This window comes from Rhinopithecus bieti, unplaced genomic scaffold, assembly GCF_001698545.2.
Source record: "Rhinopithecus bieti isolate Rb0 unplaced genomic scaffold, ASM169854v2 scaffold_19, whole genome shotgun sequence".
In the NCBI taxonomy this organism is placed as follows: Eukaryota; Metazoa; Chordata; class Mammalia; order Primates; family Cercopithecidae; genus Rhinopithecus; species Rhinopithecus bieti.
The window spans coordinates 3,203,979-3,229,095 of NW_016803360.1; the positions used below are offsets into that span (position 1 = coordinate 3,203,979).

General features: G+C 35.7%; 1 protein-coding gene across 1 annotated transcript in view; it reads left to right on the top strand.

Annotated features, from left to right (window-relative positions):
- The window catches only part of LAMA2 (laminin subunit alpha 2), a 640,343-nt gene that overhangs the window by 394,352 nt on the left and 220,874 nt on the right, over window positions 1-25,117 (top strand). Inside the window, exons 18-22 of the mRNA XM_017879679.1 lie at window positions 1,899-1,985; window positions 9,179-9,390; window positions 12,849-12,955; window positions 19,112-19,292; window positions 22,112-22,248. Coding sequence (XP_017735168.1) covers window positions 1,899-1,985; window positions 9,179-9,390; window positions 12,849-12,955; window positions 19,112-19,292; window positions 22,112-22,248 — 724 coding nt within the window. The remainder of the gene's footprint in view (window positions 1-1,898; window positions 1,986-9,178; window positions 9,391-12,848; window positions 12,956-19,111; window positions 19,293-22,111; window positions 22,249-25,117) is intronic.

A 25,117-nucleotide genomic window follows, 5' to 3' on the forward strand; every position in this document is an offset into this window, starting at 1 on the left:
TGGATCACTTGAGGTCAGGAGTTCAAGACCAGCCTGGCCAATATAGTGAGACCCCATTTCTACTAAAAGTACAAAAATTAGTCAGGTGTGGTAGCACCCGCATGTAATACCAGCTACTCAGGAGGCTGAGACAGGAGAATCGCTTGAACCCAGGTGGCAGAGGTTTCAGTGAGTCAAGATCGCACCACTGCATTCCAGCCTGGGCAACAGAGCAAGACTCTGTCTCAAATAAAATAAAATATTTTTAAAATTTTCAGAAGCCTTGTCAACAACCATTGACACAAGTTATGACAAACTGATAGAGGATTACAAAAAATAATTGGTATAGTTTTCTTTCAATCAGTGTAGTCCTATAGAGGGGGTATTTTAACCTGCGCGTCTTCAGTGCAATCCTGTCAAGAAAATCACCCGTAGTAAACTGTCTTTGGATCATGTGTAGCAAAGTACAGGATGCTTTATAAAAGGAGGTTCTTTACTCGCAGTGCACATGCTGGGTATGTCTTGTCTGCTGTTCATGACAGCTGCCATAACTCCTTAATGTGGAATCTTTGATCCAGATAATATTTATAAATTCAAAGCATCCCAGACCAGGTTTTATCTCCTTGACCCAGCAGATTCATGTAGACTTTCCACTGAGCTGAAATGTTTACAACGTAGACTTACCTGGTCCTAATATCTTGCTAGTATCCCAAAAATGAGAAGAACTATTAAATCTTTGCAGAACTACCCAGAGTTAAGCTAGAGAAATATCATTCAGAAATAGCATTCATGATCTGATCTGCACCGAAGTGAAGAAAGTATTTCAAAGTAATTCAAGTGTCAGGAGCAGGATGAAATCAGGACTTGCAATGTTTAATTTGTTGTTCTTTCTTTAATTCATTTAGCCATCAAGCAAGCCTCTATTGAATTGCCCTGTCACATATAATAGAAAATAAATCTACTTAGGGAAAACATAATAAGAGAAGGATGAATTGAGGGCATTTCCCTTTGAAACGGTAGTGCAGCAGACCTTACAGAATTCAAAATGGTTGATGGCCGTTCAGAGAGCCAGTCGAGAACCACATTACCATGTGTCAATCTTGGGGTAAGGGTTCATGTATGAGAGGTGCCTCTCACAAGGCAAAGAAGCATGACTGGAGTGAAACGTGTTGTTGAAGGCTAAAACTAGCACCTGAGTTCTCTGCTGGTTCTTCATCTGGTGTTCAGCTCTATTACTTCAGACCCAAATTAGAACTATGTGCAAAGAGAGAAGTGAACTTTGAAACATGCCAGAAGGTATGAGATGGCAAGGTTGCTTTTGTTTGTTGAGGTTTATGATAAGTTTAGGTAGAATATGCACATTTGATCTCTTCTGAAAGCTTTCCTGAGGATTCCATCAGTGTGAGGGCATACCTGCAAGGAAGCACATGCCACAGACTGCACACAGGCATGCCCCACTATGGCAGTAGCTGAAGAAGGAAGAACTGCCACCACCACTGCCACATACTGAGATTTCCAAAATCTCTAACAAATTTCTTCAGGCTGCTTCAAAGTCAGAGGGATTTGGCTAGAGAAGAAAGTATGTGAGGCTGCATATGTACCAGGCCTGGAGGAATTTCTAAAAAGCAGCTCTACATTCCCACTTGTTACTGATGATCACGACCCAGAGCAGTCAAAAGTCAGTTAATAACATGTCACAGGGATACTGCTCTCCACTGGGCTATATTCACGTCTGCAGAAACAGCAATGTCATTTCATCCTCCATTGGCCAGACCCTAATCTCCATCTCTGGGGTGAGAATGACCAGCCTGTACTCTTTTGTCAGAGCAGTAGTGGAGAGAGAAATGAGAAAATGCTGCTAATGACTTTGTGTATGTGCTTCTTCCTTGTCCCTGTTTTCCACAACAATATCAACGTAGCTTTAGCCCAACGTGCCATTTAGACCAGAGTCTTGGATTGATCTGTGATGGATGCCCTGTCGGGTACACAGGACCACGCTGTGAGAGGTAAGCGTGTACTGCACTGTCTTGCAAAATGATTTCTACCTTGGGAGTTATAAAACCACAGATACAATCATCCTTTGCATCATCCTTTGGAGAAAAATGGCCACACTCAATGAGGTGAAATAAAGTTTCTCAACACGCTTGTCAAACAAATGCATTATATTTTTGTAATTTATTTATTTTCAGAAATTGCTTCATAAATCTTCATTCACTCAGAGAATATCTGATTAATGTTTTAATCTTAAAGGTTAAGTATTAACCTACAATCTTTGTAGAAAGTATTGCTCAAGTGGAAAGTCGTGCACTTTAAGATTTATCTTGCTGTCTATGTCGGCACCATTTATTTTCATAATTAACTTTTGTCCTTAAAATGTAGCTTAAATGCATAGTTCATAGTTCACCAAGTGGTTCATAATTTACTTTAAATATACTCGAAAATAGAAACAAAATGTAATTTATTATCATGATTTGTATCCTCTTCTAATTACTCCTAAACCAGTATTTTAATTCCTGTTGATTTTACTGGGTTGCTTTGCAGTGGAAACAATAGTATTATTTTATGTGATTTGTGTGATTATATTTCCTCCTGAAATGTTTTTGAAGAAATAATTCTTCTATATATTCAGCCTCAGCATAAAAATGATACAAACTTCCCCCTTGACGTCATTGCCAAACACAAAAACCTCCCTCTGGTTTCAGCACTGGAAATGTCCCTGCTGCTACCCTTCCTGGGAGGGAGGGGTGCAAAGGAAGTGACCTGCTTTCACTCATCATCACTGAGGCTAACCCTGAAGAGGGCTGTTTTTGCCCATCTTTTCCTGTCATCTTGGCAGCTATCACCCCTGTTTCAACCAGGATGCATAAAATTAATGAAGCAGGAGCCTATCACCCAGAGAGAATTTAGCTAGCGACTAGCAGTCTGTGGACATACTGCCAGTGACAGTTCCTAGCAGCAACAAGTACTATTTGTGAGTATGGAAGCATCTGTAAATTAGGAATGTAAGAAAAAAAAAATGAAACAAGCAGCATTTATTTGCAATCAAGAAACTAGATATCTTTAATTGTGTGTGTGTCTGTGTGTGTGTGTTTAAAGAAAGGCATGTGCATATTACTTACTATAATAGGAGAACATATCATTGCCAAGACAGATTTACATCAAGTGCTTAAACCCCCCAGTTCACTACAGGCAGCCTTTTTTAAGCAACTGGAAAATGACAGCTGCTCTGTCATACAAGGCTATTAAATCCACTTATCTAGGTGAGAATAATCTCTGATATATTTATATTGCTCTGCTTTATGTACTATACTCCCTATACATGTTAGACAATAGTTTCTGAACCATCTATAATTTAAAACCCTACATTTTACTTAACAAACATCTGTTTAGCAACTACCATGTGCTGGGTACAGGGCTAGACATTGGATATAAATATATGCATTTTCCCATCCTTGCCCTCAGCACCTCACATCTTTCTTTAATGCAAGTGAGGATGGTTGCATATATTCTTCAGAGAATTCTATTTGAATAGCAAAAATCACCAGGGAACGAAATACCTGACAGAAAGCATGATTTCCTGTCTAAAATCTCTATTAATCTGATTCAGAAGATGGCAACATGCATATGCAGTGTAATGAATGGCATATCTTATCTCCAGCTCAAGTTTTTCCACAACTGATACCATATTTTTCTAGCCAGAATTTAGGTTAGGGTTTTCCAGGAATATTCAAAATTTATAATTTCATTGTATTTATGTGAGTCAAAAGAACCCCTTAGATAGATCTAAAATGTGAGGGAAACATTTTTTGTTTGAGATGTGCCTGTTGAAGTAGAGGAGAGGGAAGATAAGGGTCAGGGTAAGGAGGAGACACTGGTTGCATTGAAAATCTTGTAATCAAAACCATTCTGTAAATGATTTGTGTGATCAGCTTATGCACATCATCTAAATAAGACCAGAATTTAAAAACTAAAGCAACATTTCCCAAATTGTAGATGTTCCTGGAATGAAGAATTCTGTGATCACATAAGTTTGGGAAGCATCCATTTGCATGTTAAAAGTTCTGGCATGTCCTACACTGTGTAATGAAGAAATCTGTTCAATTTGTTTAGCTCAGCATTTCCTAAACTTATGTGGCCATAAACTCTCTGCTTTAACTATATAGCAGGAATATATCTCAGACTACAGCTCAGGTGGGACAACAGTTATAACTTTATAGTCTTTATCACAATTTAATGTATATTTTGAGACCCCTTTCTCTATATGTGGGACCTGTGAGGGCTTAGAAACATAATCTGAGCCCTTTTCAAGTTGCTTTCTTGTCCTCTCTCCAAGCTTGAATCAAAGTTCTATTAAGTTTACCTAGTACCAAAGGCCTTGTTATGCAAGGGTAGAAGGGAGGGTATAATGTCTGTGAGTGTGTTGAGCAAGGGGACATATGGTAGGGCCAGCCAGTGCTGAGCATTTCACCCGAGCATGTTTCTGCTGACCTATCCCTTTTTTCCTGTCCTCCTAATTACCTTTCCTTTCAGGTCTAGAAAGCCTCCCAACTACTTTCATTCCATTCTTGGGGGCACAGGAATCATTCAGCTTATTTCATTCCACACAAAGACCCACCAACATCTCTACCATCATCATTTTTCCAGCTCCATCCCATTTTCTATTTGGAAGAGGATGAGCTACATTCATGGAACTGGTGGCTTTCAGAGCTTGGAGTCTGGAAGATTCCTATGTCTCTGCCTTCTGCCCTGTCAAATCCCTTCACTCAGACATGTAGCATAAGATGGCCTTGCTTCTTGAATTGAGGGGGTGAAGAAAAGCAGTGAACAGGAGAGTGGCCAAACAAGAGACAACAAAACATGGACTGGTAATTCTGTCACAAGCAGAACACTAGTCACAGCTTGGAAAACATTCACTTATGGCCAAAACACCACTATTTTTGAGGTATCACTGCTTTGCTGGGGAATGTTTTAAACCAAGGAAAAAGAAGAGTCAGAGAGTGAGGGGAGAAGGTATTCATCAAGGCACCTTTGCTAAGATTCTAGACGTTTATCATCTGGACAAGAGGAGAAAAAAATTAACAAAGAAACAGTATCTTGAAGGGCTAAAAAGGATTAAGTAAGCATTAGAGCATCAAGAGCAATTAAAAAGAATATTGAGCTAAAAGTTAGTTAAATGCTGAGGATACCTGCCTGATCGGACACTAAGATACTTTCAGAATAAGTCTGTAACCTCAGCAACATGTCATACATTATGGAGAAGGCATTTCAAAAAGCCTGTGGCAGGTTCACCTGGTGGGTTCTATAGAACAACATGAAACTTAATGGGATACATAGACTTCTTAAGCCCTCCCCACTCCCCAGCTGGCAAATTTTTAACAACTCCTCCCTAGGTGAGGAGAGAGGGGTCAAAAGCCAGGACTAATTTCACAGTTGCCACTGAAAATATGGAAGGTATTTAAATCCAATTGCTTAATATTTTGAAAATTCACCTACAGTTTTATCCTCAAGATTCATATCAGGTATCGAAGAAATTCCTTTTTGTTTCTTAAACTTCAGTTCCAAAATCCCATGTAGTTTTTGTCTGCTTCAGAATGTCTGAATTGGAATCAAATCTAATCACCCCTCTGATCACTATGCTCTTGAGACCTTCTACTCATTTCTGAGTCTCCTTGTGCCTTTGGGTCCTGAATGCAGAGCATGGGCTACAGAAATAACGACGACCGGGGCGGGGAGGGGGGCGGGGAGCAGTTATACCTACTTGCTAGTGCCGTTAGCAAAACTGCGACTCCAACTGAGGTGTCCAGAGGCCACTCATATGTGGTTGTGCAGTTTGTACACTGCACAAAGGCCCTCAGGGAAGGGGAAGATTGAGGGCTTGAATCCAGTCTGCCCTGTTCTTTTCCATGAAGTCCCTGGGTGTCTAGCTGTGTCCACTGTCTCTTTACTTTTTCTGCATGTGTCTAGAGAGAACACTTTCTTCCAACTTGCAAAAGGCGCCATTTGAGCAGGCAAACACCCTCAGTCTTTTGCTGATTGTGTCAAATGGGAGGAAGTAAGAACACAGCATTACAGCCACGCCCCTTTGTACAGCAGCCACCCTCTTCTGTGCCTTTGCCAATACTGTTCCCTCTGCCTGGAGGATTGCAGCCCTTTCACTCCTCCACCCGAGGCTAACTAATCCCTGTTCAGCTCCGAAGTCAGCACTATCATCCTGAAAATGTCCTTGATTAGGCCTAATCTGAGTTGGTTGCCGTTTTCTGTGCTGCCATAATAGCATTTGCAGATCTCCAGTTGTTCTACTGCTACATTTTAAAATGTGTGTTCATTCTCCATGGACTGTAGTATAAGACCATACCTTCTTTATATTAGTACCATGTAAAAGTGCTCAGCTGATTTTTTTTTTTTTTTTTTTGAATGGGGTGGGAGAAACAAGAGCTTTTCTCATTTGCTTGGCTAGATTAAGCTAGCATTATATTGTTTCATTGTTTTCAGTGTACAGATAATAGAAATGTAGACCATGATTTTAGCCAAAATGTTGCTGGAAAAATGATGGTGCAGAATGATATAAAAGTCTCATCAGTGCGGTTGCTTTCTTCTCATTGTTGCTTCTCTGCACGTCTGCTCTTTTTCTACCTCTCCCTCTCTCTCTTCCTCTCTCCCTCCCTCCCTCTAACATTGTTCCTAAATTATCAATAGCAGCAAGAGTAACAAATAACTGCATGTGTTATCTGGAGTCTTATTTACATTTAAATGGTCCTTTTTCAAAATATTGCAATTTGATTTGAAAAAGGTAACAGATATGGAAAGGAACAATGCCTTTGTTATGTCAAGATGTCCGTTTCCAGCAAGGCATTCAATAAACTATTTTTTAAAATGCACTCATTCTGCCTTGCATATGAAAATGAGAGGGCTTGACATTTCACATTACAATTATTTTGGTGGAGTGAAAACCAAAGGACTGTGATTTAAACTGATTTTAATTAGGTGAATCCAACTTGATCAGACTCTAACACATTATTTTTATGAATAGAAGTTCTATGATTAGCAGTATTATATTCTCTGACCCTCAAATTACTTTTTAATTCCTAATGGAACATCTTCAGAAATCTCTAATACTGTTCTCTGTATAGAAACCCACACCCATACACTAGTAATGTGCTGAAGTGTTGCAGAAAATAGTCCCACTTTCAGTAACATGGCATATGATTTTTCTTTCATGTATATTCACAAATTTTCCTTACATGTCCTGCAAGAAAAAAAAATAAAAGACACATACTTCTTTAGTTATTCTATTTAATTATAGTTATCTTCTTCCTGAAATGAGTTTTTTTTTTTATTATGGAGAATTTCAGTCTTATTAATTGCTATCTAAGTTAAGAAAAATTCCCAGATCTCGTTATATAAAGCCATCTCGCCGAAGGGCAATAAGTCATCTTGAGGAAAGTGAGCTGAAAATAATAGGTTTTCGTTTGCTGTGATAATGATCATTGTATATCCTTATTCCAGTGGCGCAAAGTCACTCTCTTACTGGTAAACAAAATGAGATGTGAATATATGTGGATGTGATCATAAGCTCTGAATATTAAATAAGGCAAGAAGAATCAGGTTAAAATTCAAAAGAATCTTCTTCTTATCTTTATCAAATGTCTCTCCTGAAGGGATTTTGGGGGAATTTTATTCACTCAAATTTTATTACATATTTTATAATAGAGAATTAATGAACAATTATATTTGTGGTTGGCAGTATTCTTCTAAGCAATATTTATATAACTCATAAATGTATAAAATCTTTTGTGAATATAAGTAATTTCATTTACAAAATTATGATAAAAGATCAAATCTATGAATTATAGTACCTAAATATCTATACATTTTCTAGAAAACTAAGAATAGTCAGTGTATCTGCACCAAATTAATGACTCTGCCCCAGAATTGTGATTTGTTAAAGTACTCTCAACATAATGTATTGGATTTAAACCATTTTTATTTCAAATGGGAGAGAGCCTTTCTCTAAATAATGACTGCATATCTGTGAGTAGATGTGCATAAAAGAAGTGTACTACTGAGAAAATTATATTCTCCCACATTGTTTTTGATCCCCTTCAATTTTGACACTTGCTGCAAAAGACTTTATCTTCGTAAGATGGCAAAGATAACAGAGCTAGCCTGACCATAAGATTCAGATGCCCTGTTTTGTTTCTCCTTTGGCAAGTATGGCTTAGTATAAAGCGTGAGCGAATGTCATTGAAAGAGAAGACAGAGCAGAATATAAATAGGCGTTGCCTCTAAGGACATTTCCGCATGCCTGTAGCAGTAAGTTGCATTTTAAAATATAACATTTAGGTCAGAGAAAATTTGCTGCAATAATTTTAAAAAAATCTTCTCTGCCATGCCCTGTAAACAAACTTTTGTTTTCCAATAATATGTAGATAGTTTTGGTAAGAAAGAAAGAGAGAAAGAGAAAGAAAGAAGGGAAGAGAGAAAGAAAGAAAGAACCTGGATTTGCTAATAGAGTTGGCAGGCACAGTTCAGTATCACCTTATGGCATATTCCCATAATATACAGGCATGCTTTCTCAAACTTCCCTTTAGTAAAGCCTTCAATGAAAATCCGCCTCTGAATTCATATGCAAATACATACAAATAGATTATTAATTCAGATATACCCACAGCCCCCACCCAATTAATAAGAATCTTCTGAGTCACAGTTTCTAGTTAATAAATTCTGAACTCTTATTACTGAATTTTCTTGTGAGCCTGTTTCCTCATAACAAGTTCTGGCTGCAACAACAACAAAAAATGTGAACCTTACATATTTGTAGAGAAAATAACCAACTGGAGTAGAGACACATGATGTGTTGTACTACAAAGGCTTTCCAACATGGACCTGGATTCCTCCAGAGTGCCAGCAGCAGATTCTTATTATGCTTTGGTCTCGTCTTCAGTGCCAGTGACAAGATTATGTTTTTTTTTTTTTTTTTTTTTGGGCTGAAATCTAATTACTAGTGGGCTGGCAGGATTTCATCTTGTATCTACACTGCAGTTGTAGAAAAACATTTTTTTAATCACTTTGTGTTTGAGAAAAGGAACACTTAAAAGGAAAAGCCATCATCCTGGGAGAAAGGGAGAATGAAAAATATGTAAACATTGCCCCAACTGAGGTCCCCACAAAGGCTCACTGATGAAATTTTTTGCCTTAGGTGTGCAGAAGGCTATTTTGGACAACCCTCTGTACCTGGAGGATCATGTCAGCCATGCCAATGCAATGACAACCTTGACTTCTCCATCCCTGGCAGCTGTGACAGCTTGTCTGGCTCCTGTCTGATATGTAAACCAGGTACAACAGGCCGGTACTGTGAGCTCTGTGCTGATGGATATTTTGGAGACGCAGTTGATGCAAGGAACTGTCAGCGTAAGTCCTGAACTATTGATGCCCCTGACAGAATTGATGTATTGTACTTCAAAGTAGCTGATGAGTTCTTGACTGTGGATTGAAGAGTAGGAAATTATGTGGAATACATGGTTGATAGATGCGCAGAATATACAGAGTCTGCATATTCCAGAACATTTCCTTGTACTAACTAATAGAGTAAATCCTTTGAAAATTGCTGTGTTATTGAAGCGTCACTGTTTTCCAAATGATAAACATGTTTCTATTCACATGCGGAAGGAAGTTTTTTTAATGAACTGATATCCACTGCAGGAAAGAAGAATTTGCACATTAGGTAGACCCCATGTATCCTTTTTTTGTTTATCTCAATTCTAATCACTTGCTTGAAATAAATTTTTCTGCCCATGATATTTCAGTAGTAGCCATCAGAAGATGTTTATCAGTTATGCTTTCATATGTTAACTTTACAGTGTCGTATTTTGTAATAGGTGTAAAATTCTGCCAGTATTTTTGCACATGGACATTTGTCATTGTTGAATGATTAACCTCATTTTAGTTTCATAATAGTAATTTAAGGACTATTTCTAGAATGCTCTTTCAGTGTTTTCCTTCCACAAAGTTAGCTACTCTAGGGCTTCATCCATACTAGTATAATACATTTCTCCCCTCTTTACCTTTTTAGCTATATTAATACTACATAGAATTTCCAAATCCTTAATGTCAGTGGGATTATAATATGAAGGGGGATCTTGTTGCAGAAGGTCAAATGGAATGTGAATCCAATGTTAGCACTTGGCCATCATCAGCTTCATCTGCTATCATAATGTTTAAGACCAGTAGGTTATGAGACTAGCCCATCCATTCATTTCTGTCAAGTTTATGTGAGAGGCCCTTCCAATTATTCAAGTGGGTCCCAAGACATGCAGAATTATAGAAACCACTGTAAATGTAGCCTATCATCAACTCTACTGTAAGCACCAAAGACCCAGTAGGGTCCCCTATTTCATTAACAAATGTGCCTCTCACATCACAGGTTTAGAAGATGAGTTCTAACTTTGTTATTTAATAATGATAATTTGTTGAATCAAAACCAGATCACTCTCTGTACCAACTGGCACCTATTAATGTAACCTGTACATTGATCTTTTTTTAAAGCGAAATTTCCAACAGGCTCAAAGTGCCATTAAACACTGAATTCTTGACAAATGTGTAAAATCATAGGGAGCCTAAGAAATTCTTCCTTTCCAACAGATCATCTAGGATCTACATTTTCTAGCTGTGTGTTTCTGAGCAAGACATTTGACCTCCTTGAGATACAGTTTCCTAGTCTACAAAAAGGGTCATGAATTTTCTGTGGGGACTAAAGGGTTTGGCACATAGAGGGTATCCAGTGAGTTCCTGAGTCCTAGAGATGCTCACACATGGTAACTGTTTTTGGTAGCAGTGCTCATAGTAGCTGTGCATATCAATTGTTCACCAGTGAATTCTAGGGCTAAGTTAGTCATTTACTGACATTTTATCCTGTCTTCCAATAACCCCCACCCCATAAAGTTAGAGATATTATTCCACTTATTTTATTATGGTAAACTAGAGATCTGTGGCATGAAGTCTTAAGAACATAAAAAAAAGAATGTGAGAATAAAAACATTTTGACCATTACCAATTTTCATACTACTTGCCATGAGTATAGATGTGATTATAATTTTTGATGCTGTTTGTCATATAATCACAATTAAAATTATAAGAAGCACATTTGTTACTTATTTTTATAATTTTTCATGGATACAATTATCACTTCTATGCATAGGTGGTAAAACCTCAAGGAAAGAAAGTTCCTGAAAATACATTATTTTAGTTACCTATAGATTTGTTTAAGAAAAGTACACCACTACAAAGAAATATATTTTGCATTTTAAATTTGTGTATATTGTTGGTGTCATACTTTTCCATTGAAATGACACTTTAGCAAAACTTTATATTGCTTTGTTTTTTTAAGATAACATTAATTAATTACCATCATATTTATGGTAAATTTAATTTTGCAGTTTACACTCTAAGAAGAAGTGACTTCTAAAGTCTAAATAATTTGATGTTTTAAAAATGTATGTATGATATGTGTAAGAAACTTTCATAAAGTAATGAAAGTCTATACAAATTTGATAAATCAGATGAAAAGGATATTTAAAGGAAAATTTTCAGCCTTTCCTTATATTTCAGCTATAGACTATCCATAGGCTCTTTCCGTTTCTCAACGGCCGTTACTCTAGTATCCACTTGGCAGACACTGAAGACACACTTTACCGGAAGATAAATTAAACAGTTTTTAGAAAAGCAGTTGCTTTGTTTGTTTATTTCTTTGTTTTATTATTATTATTATTATTATACTTTAAAAGGAGAACCTAGAGCCAGAAGAATAAAATACTAGCATAGGCTGATAGAGTACCTGTTTATAACATAATTTTAAGTTGTGTTCAAATCAAAGTATTCGGAAATTTAACAAAATCATCTAAGAGTAGCCTAAATTCCCATGTCATCTCCTGCTTGTATTTTTATTCTGGTATAAATGCAATTATATGTACCATTAAAAATATAGGGTAAACAATGAATTACTATTCTATTTGTGAAAAGGCCACTTGAGCTTTAGACTGATTTATTCTACATTTTAGAATAACCTCAGACAGCTTTATAACAAAGCAAAAAAGAAACAAAGATTACTTAAACTTCGCATATTTTCTATGTTTGGAGAGAGCCTATAAACTGTAAAATAAAAGTGATTCTTAAATGCTATAATGCTATAGTCTTAAAATAGTTGAAATGATGTTGTTGTTGTCTTACAAACTTTCGAATCTTAAAAAAGGCATAAATATTTCACCTCAAACCATTTTTTAAACTTAACACAAAAACTGGCACATAGTAAATCATTAAATCAAAAAAAAGTAACTAAATTTGCCTAGATTAATAGTAACATTAAAATTATGCCAGGGGTGCTATTAATTTTGATAATTCCTCAAAATTGTTTTAGTTCTAAAGTCAGTATGCATTACTTACAATGGTGTGATAGTATTTTAAGTGTTACCCTGATGTATCTGTAAAGAACTAAAACAGCATTGCACCTTGAGTCAAGAACTCCACGTTCCCATCACGTTCTGGACTCACCTACATGACAGAACAGGCATATGGACTTGTATAAGCTACGGCTTCTTTGGATTTCAGTGTCTTCATGCTCAAAATTGGAATAATGATGATGACATTAATATTTTAATGGCGTGTGATAGGCCAGACAAGTCGCTAAAGCCTTTACATGAATTATGTCTACAGCTTGTAGAGTTGTCATAGGGATTAAATGCCTAACAGGGCACTTAACATTCTGTTACTGAACTTAAGTGTCCATGTTACCATGTAGGGTATATTATTATTTAACAAGCCTATTAAGACTATTAGAAAGTTTTCCTGACCACAGATTTCTCTTCTCTTTTCAGCCTGTCACTGTAATGCCAATGGCTCTTTCTCTGAGATTTGCCACCGTCAAACTGGACAGTGTGAGTGCAGAGCCAACGTGCAGGGCCAGAGGTGTGACAAATGCAAGGTAAAGAGTAGAGGCTGACCCATAAATTACTTTCTCCTTGCAAATGTTCACTGACTTTTCATGACATGTTTTATATACCTTCGTATATTAAAAGAAAGGTTTGGGATTATCTAATTTTACAAGTGGAATGACTGTGATCAGTGAAAAGTTTTTTTCAGACTAGAACAAAATTCATTGTACATTACCATTTGACCTTAAGCTAACATTTTGTTTGTCGGTGAATGTTTATTATATTCGCTTTAATTCAGACATTTCTGAAACAGATAGCATGCAAATTTAATCTTAATCTGTGGAGATACTCTTCCTTTTGCCTTTACATTTTTGGCAGAATAAAATTTTACTCCCGGGGCTGGGTGTGGTGGCTCACGCCTGTAATCCCAGCACTTCGGGAGGCCGAGGCAGGTGGATCACAAGGTCAGGAGTTCAAGAACAGCCTGGCCAAGATGGTGAAACCCCGTCTCTGCTAAAAACTACAGAAATTAGCCAGGTGTGGTGGCAGGCACCTGTAATCCCAGCTACTTGGGAGTCTGAGGCAGAAGAATCGCTTGAACCCGGGTGGCAGAGGTTGCAGTGAACCGAGATGGTGCCACTGCACTCCAGCCTGCGCAACCGAGTGAGACTCTGTCTCAAAACACAAAACAAAACAGAAATGTTACTCCCTTTGCTTTTTAGCAAACACCTTCTTCTAGTTCCATCATTTCAAAGCTACTTCCTGTGAGAACTGTACCTAACAGAAGTTTTCAGTAGAGAAGCTAATCAAGGTATTTTTTAAGATGCATTATTTTGCTAAAACAAAATATTCAATTAAAATAGAGCATGTTGTTCTCAGTCCCTGAACATACCGATTGCCCTGCTTTCAGTATGGCAAGCAACTTCAGATTCCTCCATGAGAGCGGACAGATTTGCTCTAGCTCTTTCACAGAAATACATTGTATTTGTGATAAAGATGGTTAATCAGAAGCAAGCATTTCTCCTATGTCAAACTGGCCTTACTGTAGGAAGTTTGAAAGTATCATCTGCTTCTATCTCTTGAATAATATCATTGCTCTGTTTTGTTTTTATTTTATTTTATTTTATGGTTGGCTTTTAAAGCCCAATATGTGGTGGGATCCAGAGAAGCGATTCTGTGTGCTATGTGACTGCGATCCCGTTGGCTCTGTGTCACCGCAATGTGATATTACAGGAAGATGTGTCTGTAAAACAGACTTCGTAGGGAAACAGTGCAACCTCGGCAGGCAGGTGCACCAACAGGAGGAGCAGCCGCAGAGAGCGCAACGGGTGCTGGGTTCTCCTCAGAGGTGGGCTATCGGCAGCTCCAGCGGGTGCCCTCGGGGAGCCTATCGGGCCCCAGCTCCGGTAATCCCAGAGGCACTGCATGGCTCATGCCTCCGCATGTTGTGTTCTGTGTGCTGCGGCTGAGTTCCCTGGTGGCATTTTACCAAGTAACAATTGCTAAGTGTGCAAATTGCAGATGCAAAAATTAGACATTTCCTAACTGAACCCTTGCCCTTTTAAAAATAACCATCCATATGCTTTAAAAGCATATTCAAGTTCATAGGGTCATAAAACTTTCAATTAACCAAACTTTCAATTAACCATGAATATGTAGAAATCAAATAAAAATCTACTTGCGAGAACCTATAATCTTAGAAATGGAAGGGACTTCAGGCATCCTTTGGATAAAGCTAAATTTTATGAATGAACAAATGAAGGGAAATCTAGCAGAGAAAGTGATTTGCCCAAGAAAACTCAGCCCGTTTATCTGGCATTTTATCATCAGTAAGAATTTTGTTAATTTCCACATCAATTGTGCTTATGTGTACGACAAACTCAAGAAACACATTTTCACACACTATAAATGGACAAATACCCAAAATGGGGAAAGTTTTTTCTAATTACAAAAGTGTGGTTCTCCTATCACAGGACAAAACAAAACAAATGCTGGGGAAGAAGGAAGAGAGTGAAGGAGGGAAGAAGAGGTCCCAGGATGAGCTGCAGAAGAGCAGGAGACAAAACTTGCCAGTATAGAGTCAGGACCTGTAGGGAGTTGAGGATAGGGCATAGAAGGAGAGAGGGAAATAAAGGGTAAAGAAGAAGAAGTGAAAAACAATTCATGGTTTTATTTCTTGGCTTATTATCACACATTTTTTAAAAAACAAATTTTGATGTCAGACTGCCTTAGATCAAATCCCAGCCTCATTACTTCCTAGCTATAAATTCGTTGCATCTTTCTGCAATTCAGCTTCTTCATCTGTAGTAAGATCCACTTCAGAGAGTTTATGTCTGCTTGCATACTCCAAGAAGCAAATGCCAAGAGATTTCCTGGGGGAAAGGTCAACGAAACACGAAGTGGGAGAGAGCATAGCCTTCTGCTGCAATGGGGTTCTGACTCCCAGGAAAACACAGAAGGAAAGACTGGGTAGGAAAAGCCTCATTTGGTGAATTTCATCAAACCCTAAATTCTTGGCCAAGCTAGTGGGATGTACCCAAGCAAATTTTACCACTAAAGGAATCCTGAATTGGTCAGGAAGGCTCTAGTATCTTACTGTTATCAGCCTGAGAGAAAGATAATCTTGTGGAAGCTGATCTTAGTTCATTCCGAGTGCTATAAGAGCATAGTATAGACTAAGTGGCATGTAAACAACGGAAATTCGTTTCTCACAATTCTGGAGGCTTGGAGGTACAAGATCCAGGTGCTGGCAGATTTCCTATCTAGTGCGGGCCCTCTTTCTCTAGACAGTCATTTACCCACTGGAACCTCACATGGTGGAGGAACCTCTCTGGGGCCTCTCTTATAAGTGCAGTGATCCCACTCATGAGAGCTCCATCCTCATGACCTAATCGCCTCCCAAAGGCTGCACCTCCTGTCTATACCACCACCTTGAGGGTTAAGATTTCTACATATGAATTTTGGGGGGACATAAACATTCAGTCCATTCCAGAGCGCCTCTGGTGGATCCAAAAGACAAGAAACTGGAGGCTTTCATTCAGTGAAATTCTGTACTGCAGGTTGTCTGGCAGGTAGATCGGATGAGGCGCCTCCAAGGTGTCTCAGGGCAGCAGTGAGAACAGTGCATCAGGCAGGAGCATGGAGAGTTTCTGGTAAATGTTAGACCTGATTACTATTATTATTACTAATGTTGTTAAATGAAAACATCTTTAAAATAATTTTTTTTCAAAAACAAATGCGTACGTTTAAAATAAAAGAAAAAGATAATAACTGATTAAAATGTCTCCAAAATATAAATTTAGCAGAAAATCAACGTTCATTCAAGCCCTACATGTCTTACAGTACTATTGTATGAAGCAGAGTTTTATCCTGAGACTATTTCTTCCTCTGCGGCAGTATGTGTGAGAGCTAAGAACTGGAATTCCAGAGCCAACCTAGCTGATCTGGAATCTTGACTCCACAGTTGGTTAGCTCATGACCTTAGGCAACTTACTTAACCTGTCTGTGCCTCAGTTTCACCACTCAATAAAAAAGTGGTGAGAATGACAACTGTCTGCCAGGGTTGTCCTGAGGAGTAAATGAGTACGTATTTGTAAAGAGTTTACATTTGTAAAGGGTTTAGAATCGTGCTTTGCAAAAAGGAAGCACAGTATGTGAATGCTAGTTCTTATTACCCAGAGAGAGACACATTTATGGGAACCCATCCAATTTCCCACTGGGTCTGGACAGACACTTTCTCCTGTATTTGTTTTACCTCATTAATTTCAATTACTGACTATGAATGTCTGGTCCTTAAGTTTGTTTACTAGTGGAGTTTTCTTTAGCCTTTGAAATAAATTTTTGAACAAATTTGTAAACATTTTATTACTGAAATTTGGTAGTATTTATTTTGCTACAACTTAGCCTTTAAAGCTACATTATTTAAATATTTGAAAAGTGAGGTAGAGCCATTTCTTCTTGTATATTTCCTTACATGATCAACTTTGGAATTTTTAAAATGATAGATATAATTTGGAATTTCATTTGATATTTGATTGATTTAAAGGGGTGTACACACACCCCTTTAATGACTAAATCAATATGAGTGTGTTGCATATATAGATATAGATGTAGATTATATAAGTCTATGTATATATGTCTGTGTATATATGTGTGTACATATATCAGCATACATATATGAGTGAAGATAATTTCTGAAATAAAGATGAATACAATTCTATGACTCAGATATTTTTCAATATTGTTTTAATATATTATGTTTAGTCTTTTTGTCTATATATTTCTGTTTCTGTTTGTGTGTCTGGGTAGTGTGTGTGTCATTATGGGTATGTAATTGAAATTTACATAGCATTTATATAATTTCGTATTTTTGTTTAATTTTTATTTCATGCTGTATCCTAAGCATATTTATATCATTAAAACTGCTTCAAAATAGGATTTTAATTCTTGCATATTATTTCATAATGTGGATGTCATCATTTAATTTACTCAACAATTTTTCTAACATTGAACATTTAAGTGCCTGCATAGTAATATTGTAACAGGCATGCTTTTGCTTTAATAATTGTTTCAATTTCTGATTATTTCTCTAAGCCAGGTATCTACAATTTTATGTGAATTTCTTTTTACCAATAATAATACTATATGGTTGGTTTTATTTATATAGGTGAATTTAATTTCAAAGTCATGTCATCTGTTGGAACTTACATGCTTTTTTCTTTAATCGTTTACCACAATCTGAATTAGAACTAGAAATAAAATAAAACCAAAAGTGCATGTAAAGATGAGAATGATTGTCAAACTCAGTCAACCCATTTTACATTTTAAAATAAAAACTATTCTNAATAATAATACTATATGGTTGGTTTTATTTATATAGGTGAATTTAATTTCAAAGTCATGTCATCTGTTGGAACTTACATGCTTTTTTCTTTAATCGTTTACCACAATCTGAATTAGAACTAGAAATAAAAATAAAACCAAAAGTGCATGTAAAGATGAGAATGATTGTCAAACTCAGTCAACCCATTTTACATTTTAAAAATAAAACTATTCTTAGCTACCGTCATTTTAAAAGTCTAATTTTCAGTTTGATTTCATTTTTATAACATTTTTTAAACTACTAACAATAATATCTAAAATATATAATGAGGCTTATTCACTTCTCTTTGGGTGGCTCATGTTAAGTGGCAAGATTTGTTTTTTTTTACCAAGAAGCAATGATTAAGTCTAATTTTCCACAATAAGAATTATTCTTACAAATAAGTAATTACTGAGACTAATTTTCCAGATTAAAATATCATAATAATGTGACATGCTTTATATTTTTTAAAAATACCCCTGAAATACTTTAAGCAGGATAGATGCTTTTCATTTTTCTGATACAAGTGATTTTTTAATCCATCAGCATTTTCTAACATTGTCATTTTAGGCCTGATAACATGCATTTCAAGAAAGTCAGCCGAAGCTGGTAATGCAAACTTGACCATAAAAGATGATTTGTTATAGATAGATAAGAGATATGCATATGAATAACTCATCAGAGAATGAAAGTTTCCTTTACTTACCTGCTCTGGTTCTTTAATACGTGTTCTCACTAAGCAATTTCAGTTATCAAATGTTTGTTGAACCAATTATTTGGTCAGTGTAAGCATAACCTGAAAATTATATTTATAATGTGAACATTATAGCAATGATTAAAAGTATGTATGGATATGTGACAAAATTCTATCAAATGCTAGGGCGAAAAGGATTATTTTAACATTAGGCTGCTGGTCGATAATGCTGAAAGTACTTTTACCAAGTAGGAGTCCATAGATCTGAAAGTAATCAATTCAGATTACTAAGAAAGAAGCAAGTAAAATTTTAAATTAAGACTAGAAGTACCACCTATAGGTCCTTTCCATATTGCTATTGGAACCTTGAGAAGTATTGGGACAGGCTGGTGAAAATACAACAGACAGTAAAGGAAATGCCTAATTCTGCAGTTAATTTTGATAAAATATCAGAATAATTGAACTTTTCTCTTTGGATATCCTAGAAAAGGTCCATTTGATTGAATGAAAACCCAGTTGTCATAACATCAGTGAGGAATCCTGATAACTCCCAAGTTCCTCTTTTCCCACCAGATCTTTGGTATTGTGATTCTTGCTTCACTTTGAGTTAACTGATTTAAATTTAATTTTTCTCTCCTCTTCCATTGCCAGCCTGGGACCTTTGGTCTGCAATCAGCAAGGGGCTGTGTTCCCTGCAACTGCAATTCTTTTGGGTCTAAGTCATTCGACTGTGAAGAGAGTGGACAATGTTGGTGCCAACCCGGAGTCACAGGGAAGAAATGTGACCGCTGTGCCCATGGTTATTTCAACTTCCAAGAAGGAGGCTGCACAGGTCTGTAAATACCACTTAAGTCCTACATATTCACTCTGATAGTTTTAGGGTCTGACTTCTGTAATGGTTTGTTCTTTTAAAGGAAGCGCAGATTGATACAACATATTTAACATAATGAGTAATGTCTACTTATTTTTACATTACTTAAAAAAAGAAATACATGGCAGTTTGAAACACCGCCTTAATAACTGTGTGCAAGTACTCAATAAAGATCAGCAGAAGCTCATTTGGTTGTGTTCCTCCCTGTCTGTGACATTCCTTCAGCCAGTCACTCAAAGACTGCTGCAGCTTGAAAGGTAGATGTTCGACTTTTCTGGTACCAATCTTATCTTAGTTTAAGCTCAAACTCCACGCCAAAGCATTTCAACTTTCCCTTTTTCCTATTGCAAAATTGGTATCAGGATCAAGAAGTCAAGGTGGTTTTTTTTTTTCTGGTACCCCAAAATATGTTTTCATCTACTTTTGGCTACCTTGAAAACTGTGACGTTCTAAGAGAGAAATAGGTTGGCTCTAGATATTTAGTTCATCAAAAAATGCAGGCAGAGGTTTCTAACCATGATTCCCTCAAGCAGTATTCTTATACATCTAGCCACAGCCTTCACCCAAATCATGAGCTAAGAAAATATCACTTGGCATGCTGCAGATGAAAGTAAAGATTGAATATTAGCCTTGATTTATATGCCACTAATTTCGAATTGACCCTTATTCCAACAATCACTAGTTTGAATATTACCTTTGCTTACTAATGTCATTGATTCAACCTGGATAATGCTCACACACTCTCAGCACCATAGTAAGATTTCAAAACATTATTATTCACTGTTGTGGCAAATTTATGTAGGAAGCAGTAGGAATAATATTTAAAACTATTTAAATAACCAATATCTTTCAGATACTCTCTAGCACTTTAGATATGTGGATTTTACCATAAATTAAGCCATGATAAGTTATTCTAATTGTTATAATTGTAGATCCTGTAAGAATCTGTGTATCTCTAAGCCAATATCTGTATACACTTAAAAATTATAAAGCTGTATTTTAAAATATACTGTTCTTTAAATCCAAAGCTCACTGACATTTTTACTTAATATGAATTAATGAGGTAGTATTATATATTTACTTACCTATAGTAACAAATTATAAACGAGACCAAGAATGTTATTTTAAATTATAGAAAGGTGACAGCATTTAAGAATTGAAGACCAACTAACATTCTGACCCAAAGAAACATCACAGAAAAAAAAAGCACAAAACAAGCAGGTTAGTAATAGGACTGAGGACATGACTTGCACAAAACAGCCTGGATTTGTCTAATGGGTCCCTCAGTAACTAGTTCTGGGACCTTGAGTGATTTTGCTTAATTTCCACCTACAAAATTCATCTATTAAATTAAGATAATAATAGTATCTACCACACATGGTTTTTGTTACAATTAGTTGAGTTAGTGGCTATAAAATATTTAGAGTAATGCCTAGCATGTAAGTGCTATGGAAGCATTTATCATTATTATTATTATCTTTATTAGTTTTATTCATTGTGGTATACATTGTGCTTTGGCACAGGAAAACTAGCTAATTACTCAGGTCTTCTTTCTATTTAGTGTTATGATTCCACTGAAGAACTACTTAAGATAATTTCTGTTTGCAAGTAATGATTTGGACTGTCCCATGACATTTTTTAGCATATAAATTTAAATGTAATGGTAACTATTTTTCTTCTTAATGAAGGACACATCTAAAATAAATCATTTGACTTAAAATTAGCAACAGCAGTAATAACCAAAACAGCAACGACTAACATTTATTTAGTGTTTACTCTGTGTAAAGTATTTTTCTAAGCATCTTTCACAGCTGGTATATAATGCTGTGAGCAATGATTATTGTAATCTCATAAAAGTGAATTTAGTCAAATATTCTAAATATATTCAGTGAAAATGATTTAGTCATTATATAACCAATTAAAAGTTTACTTATAACATTAGTCTTCTATTTGAATTCAAGTATTTGGGTTTCTTCCCTCACTTAACATTTCTTTGACATGAAACGCTGCACTAAAAATATTCTTAGTAGCTGGGTCAACTATCGCTATGTGGCATGAGTTCCTTGTCTTGGATGACTTTGCAGATACTCTCAAACATTATTTTACAATCTTTGAAAAGTACAAAAGGTAGATAACTTTGTACCCTTTGAATATTGCATGATAGCAACAAAATGAAAATCTATACAAAAAAGTTAGGTGGTAAATAAAATCAAAAGTATCTTTATATATAAACAGTGTCCATAATTCAACCATTTTAAAGTTTTTGCAAAATTGGAATATCCTGATGTGTGTGTTTCTGACTATATACATGATGTACCAAATTTAAGAAGCTTATTAAGTTTTTTGGTTTTTACTGTAGATCGGGCTCATCAACAAGGAAAAACTACTCCGTACAGCATAAACAAATCAGAAATGAACTTAAAATAAATATACAAACAAAATAGTAAACTTTATAATACCTGGATATAAGGTATTACAGTTAACATGGAATCTGATAACACCAGTTCTTTCCTTTCTTAAACTTCATAAGAAAGCTAAAAATACTTTAACTTTTGAAATTATTACATGAAATACATCTTATATTTATTGAACAGCTACTTTCTGAAATACATTGTATTATAATATAAAAGATGAATGAGGAAAGTTTTTATTTCCAAATATCCTTAAGTATAGAACTGAAAAGAAAGTAAGACAAACCAACACAATATAAAACTCAACGCTTTGTATCAAATTTTTACTTTTTTTTCCCCTTCTTTGTTTTCCCTCTTACACCTGTGAAGCTTGTGAATGTTCTCATCTGGGTAATAATTGTGACCCAAAGACTGGGCGATGCATTTGCCCTCCCAATACCATTGGAGAGAAATGTTCTAAATGTGCACCCAATACCTGGGGCCACAGCATTACCACTGGTTGTAAGGTGAGTGAACCACTTTTTTGCTCTGATAATTTTTTGGAGAGATCTTTGTTTTGTAGAGCTCTATAATTGGGCGTTTCAGAATTCAATATTATATCACAAAATAACGTAGAACTATTACTATAATGTGATTGCAAATATTAATCAGTATCTTACAGTTTACTTGTGGGAAAGATGATGAAGTAAGCACACATTGATGCAGCTGAACCCTTGAAATCTACAAGAGGGGTACAAAAGAACAAAAAATTCTATAATAATACCAGAAAAGAGCTATAACCTCATACCTAGGCACAAGGACATACATCTGCAAAGTATGAGGAAACGAGGAACTAATTAATTATCCAAAAATCTATAGAAATGGCCCTGGATTATGACTAGGTTTTAGGTTTCAGGAAGTAGTCGAGATCATTCTGAAGAGTCATTTTAACAACATTTAGCTGGGAAAAAAATCATTTTTTCCCATTAGTAGACCATGGAAAGTGACATGGCCAGAGTCATGTTCAGAGAAATCTATCTACATTAGCAGGGATGGGTAACAATTTATAAGGCTGTTGAAGAAATATTAATGAGAGATGCCAGAAGCCTGGACCCAGTCAATGAGCATCAATGAAGATATATAGAAAGCGAGTTACATTTTAGAACTCAGACTGATACAGCCTGGCAAACTCATTGATTTGGGGAATAAGAAAGAGAAGGCGTAAGGATGACTCCCAGGTTTTGCTTTGCAATGGAGTAGATGATAATAAGTACCATTTATGGTTATAGGAATTATAGGAGGAGGAGCAAGTGCAGGAAGGAAACATAATCACTTTGGATTTTTATCAGCTTTTTGTGAAGTATTAATAAAACAAAATTCACTCATTTAAAGAAATGAATTTTAACCCATGATTACAGAGGTGTAATCAACGCTTGTGTCCCATTGCCATGAACTCCCCATCACCTCCCATGCACCTACTGTTTTGCCTTCTAGCATTGTAATTTTGCAATTTCTACAACTTCTTAAAAATAGAATCGTAGTCTGTTTTTTGGGGGGAGGATTGTTTGTTTCTTTGTTTGGCTTCCTTCACTTGCTGTTATGTTTTTATGATTCATCCATATTGTTGCATATATTGGCAGTTTATTCTAAAAATTGCTTGATAATATTCCATTTGTATAATGTACAGTGACTTGCTTATCTGTTTATCATTTGATGGGTGTTTGGGTCATTTCCAGTTTGGGGTTACAATTTTTCTATGAACAGTAGCATACAAGTCAAAAGCATATTTAGAGACAAGTGTTTCCTCTTTTTTTCATAACAACACTCCACATGTTTACCAACTCTTGGAATGTTAACCCTATTTTAATTTTAAGAATTCTGAGGCATGTGTATTTCTATTGTTTGCATTTATTTAATGCATAATAATGTTGGGAATCTTTTTTTTATTTATTTGTCATTTATACATCTTCTTTTATGAAGTGTTTACAAAGCTTATGCCCATTTTTTTTTTTTTTTTGAGTTGTTTCTTTAGTAATGCATTGCAAGAATTCTTTATAGATTCTGGATACATGTTCTTTAACATATGTTAAAGCTTGCTTTTCATATAGATTGCTTTTTCCTGGTTTCATCATCTAATTTTTATGAACACTAGCTTATTATCTTTTTCTTTTATAGTCCATACTTTTTTATGTTCTACCCAAGAAAGACAAGGTCCAAGGATTTCTCTCCCAGGTTTTCTTCAAGAAGTTTTATAGTTTTAGGTCTTAAATGTAGGTTTGTATTTCATTTTGAATATTAATTTTTCTGTATATCAGGTAATGGTCAAAGTTCACTTTTTATGGATATCCAAGTTTTCAAACATTATTTGTTGTAAAGACTATCTTTTTCCCATTGAATTACTTTGGCTCCTTTGTCAAAATCTATCGAGACACTGTGCATTTCTGGACTCTTTTCTGCTTCACTGATCTATTCTTATGTTAATACTAGTTAATATATTAATTGTTGTAGCTTTCCAGCAAGTCATAAAATCAGGTATTGTAAACTCTTCAACCTCATTCATCATTTCCAATACCTTTTGAGTACTTTACCTCCTTTACATTTCCACATAACTTTTAAATTTAGCATGTCAATTCTTTACCAAAAAGCCTGCTAGGATTTGGCTGAAATTATATTGAATTAATAGGTCAATTTGGGAAGAAGTGACATCTTACAAGTATTAGATATCCCAATGTATGAACATAGCATAACTTTGCATTTATTTAGGTCATTATAATTTTTTTCTCAGAAATGTTTTCTGGTTTTTGATATGCAAGCCTTGCATATATATTGTTAAATTTATCAGTGTTTCATATTTTTGATCAAAAGCAAATGCTACTGTATTCCATTTCAGTTTTAAATTTTTTGTTACTAGAATAGAAAAATACAATAACTTTTATATATTAACCTTCTATACTGTAATCTTGCTAAACTTATTAGTTCTAGTTACTTTTCGGACCATTTAGTGGGATTTTCTTATAGATAATCATGTCATCTGCAAAGGGAAATTTACTTCCTTTCTAATCTATGTAACTTCTGTGGCATTTTCTTGTCCTATTGCAGTAAACTATTGACTAGAAGTGGTAGAAGAAAATATCCTTGCCTTATTTCTTATATTAAGTGGAAAGCATTGTCTCTTACAATTGAAAATGATGTTGGCTATATTTTACCTATAGGTGCTCCTTATGGTTTGAGGATGCCCCCTCATGCTTTTAGTTTGCTGAGAGCTTTTATCAAGAATATGTGTTCAATTTTGTTAAATGGACTTTTCTGCATCTATTGAGATGACCATATGATATTTATTTTTCAGCTGTTAATATGACAAATTATACTGATTGATTTTCAAAATGTCAATCCAGT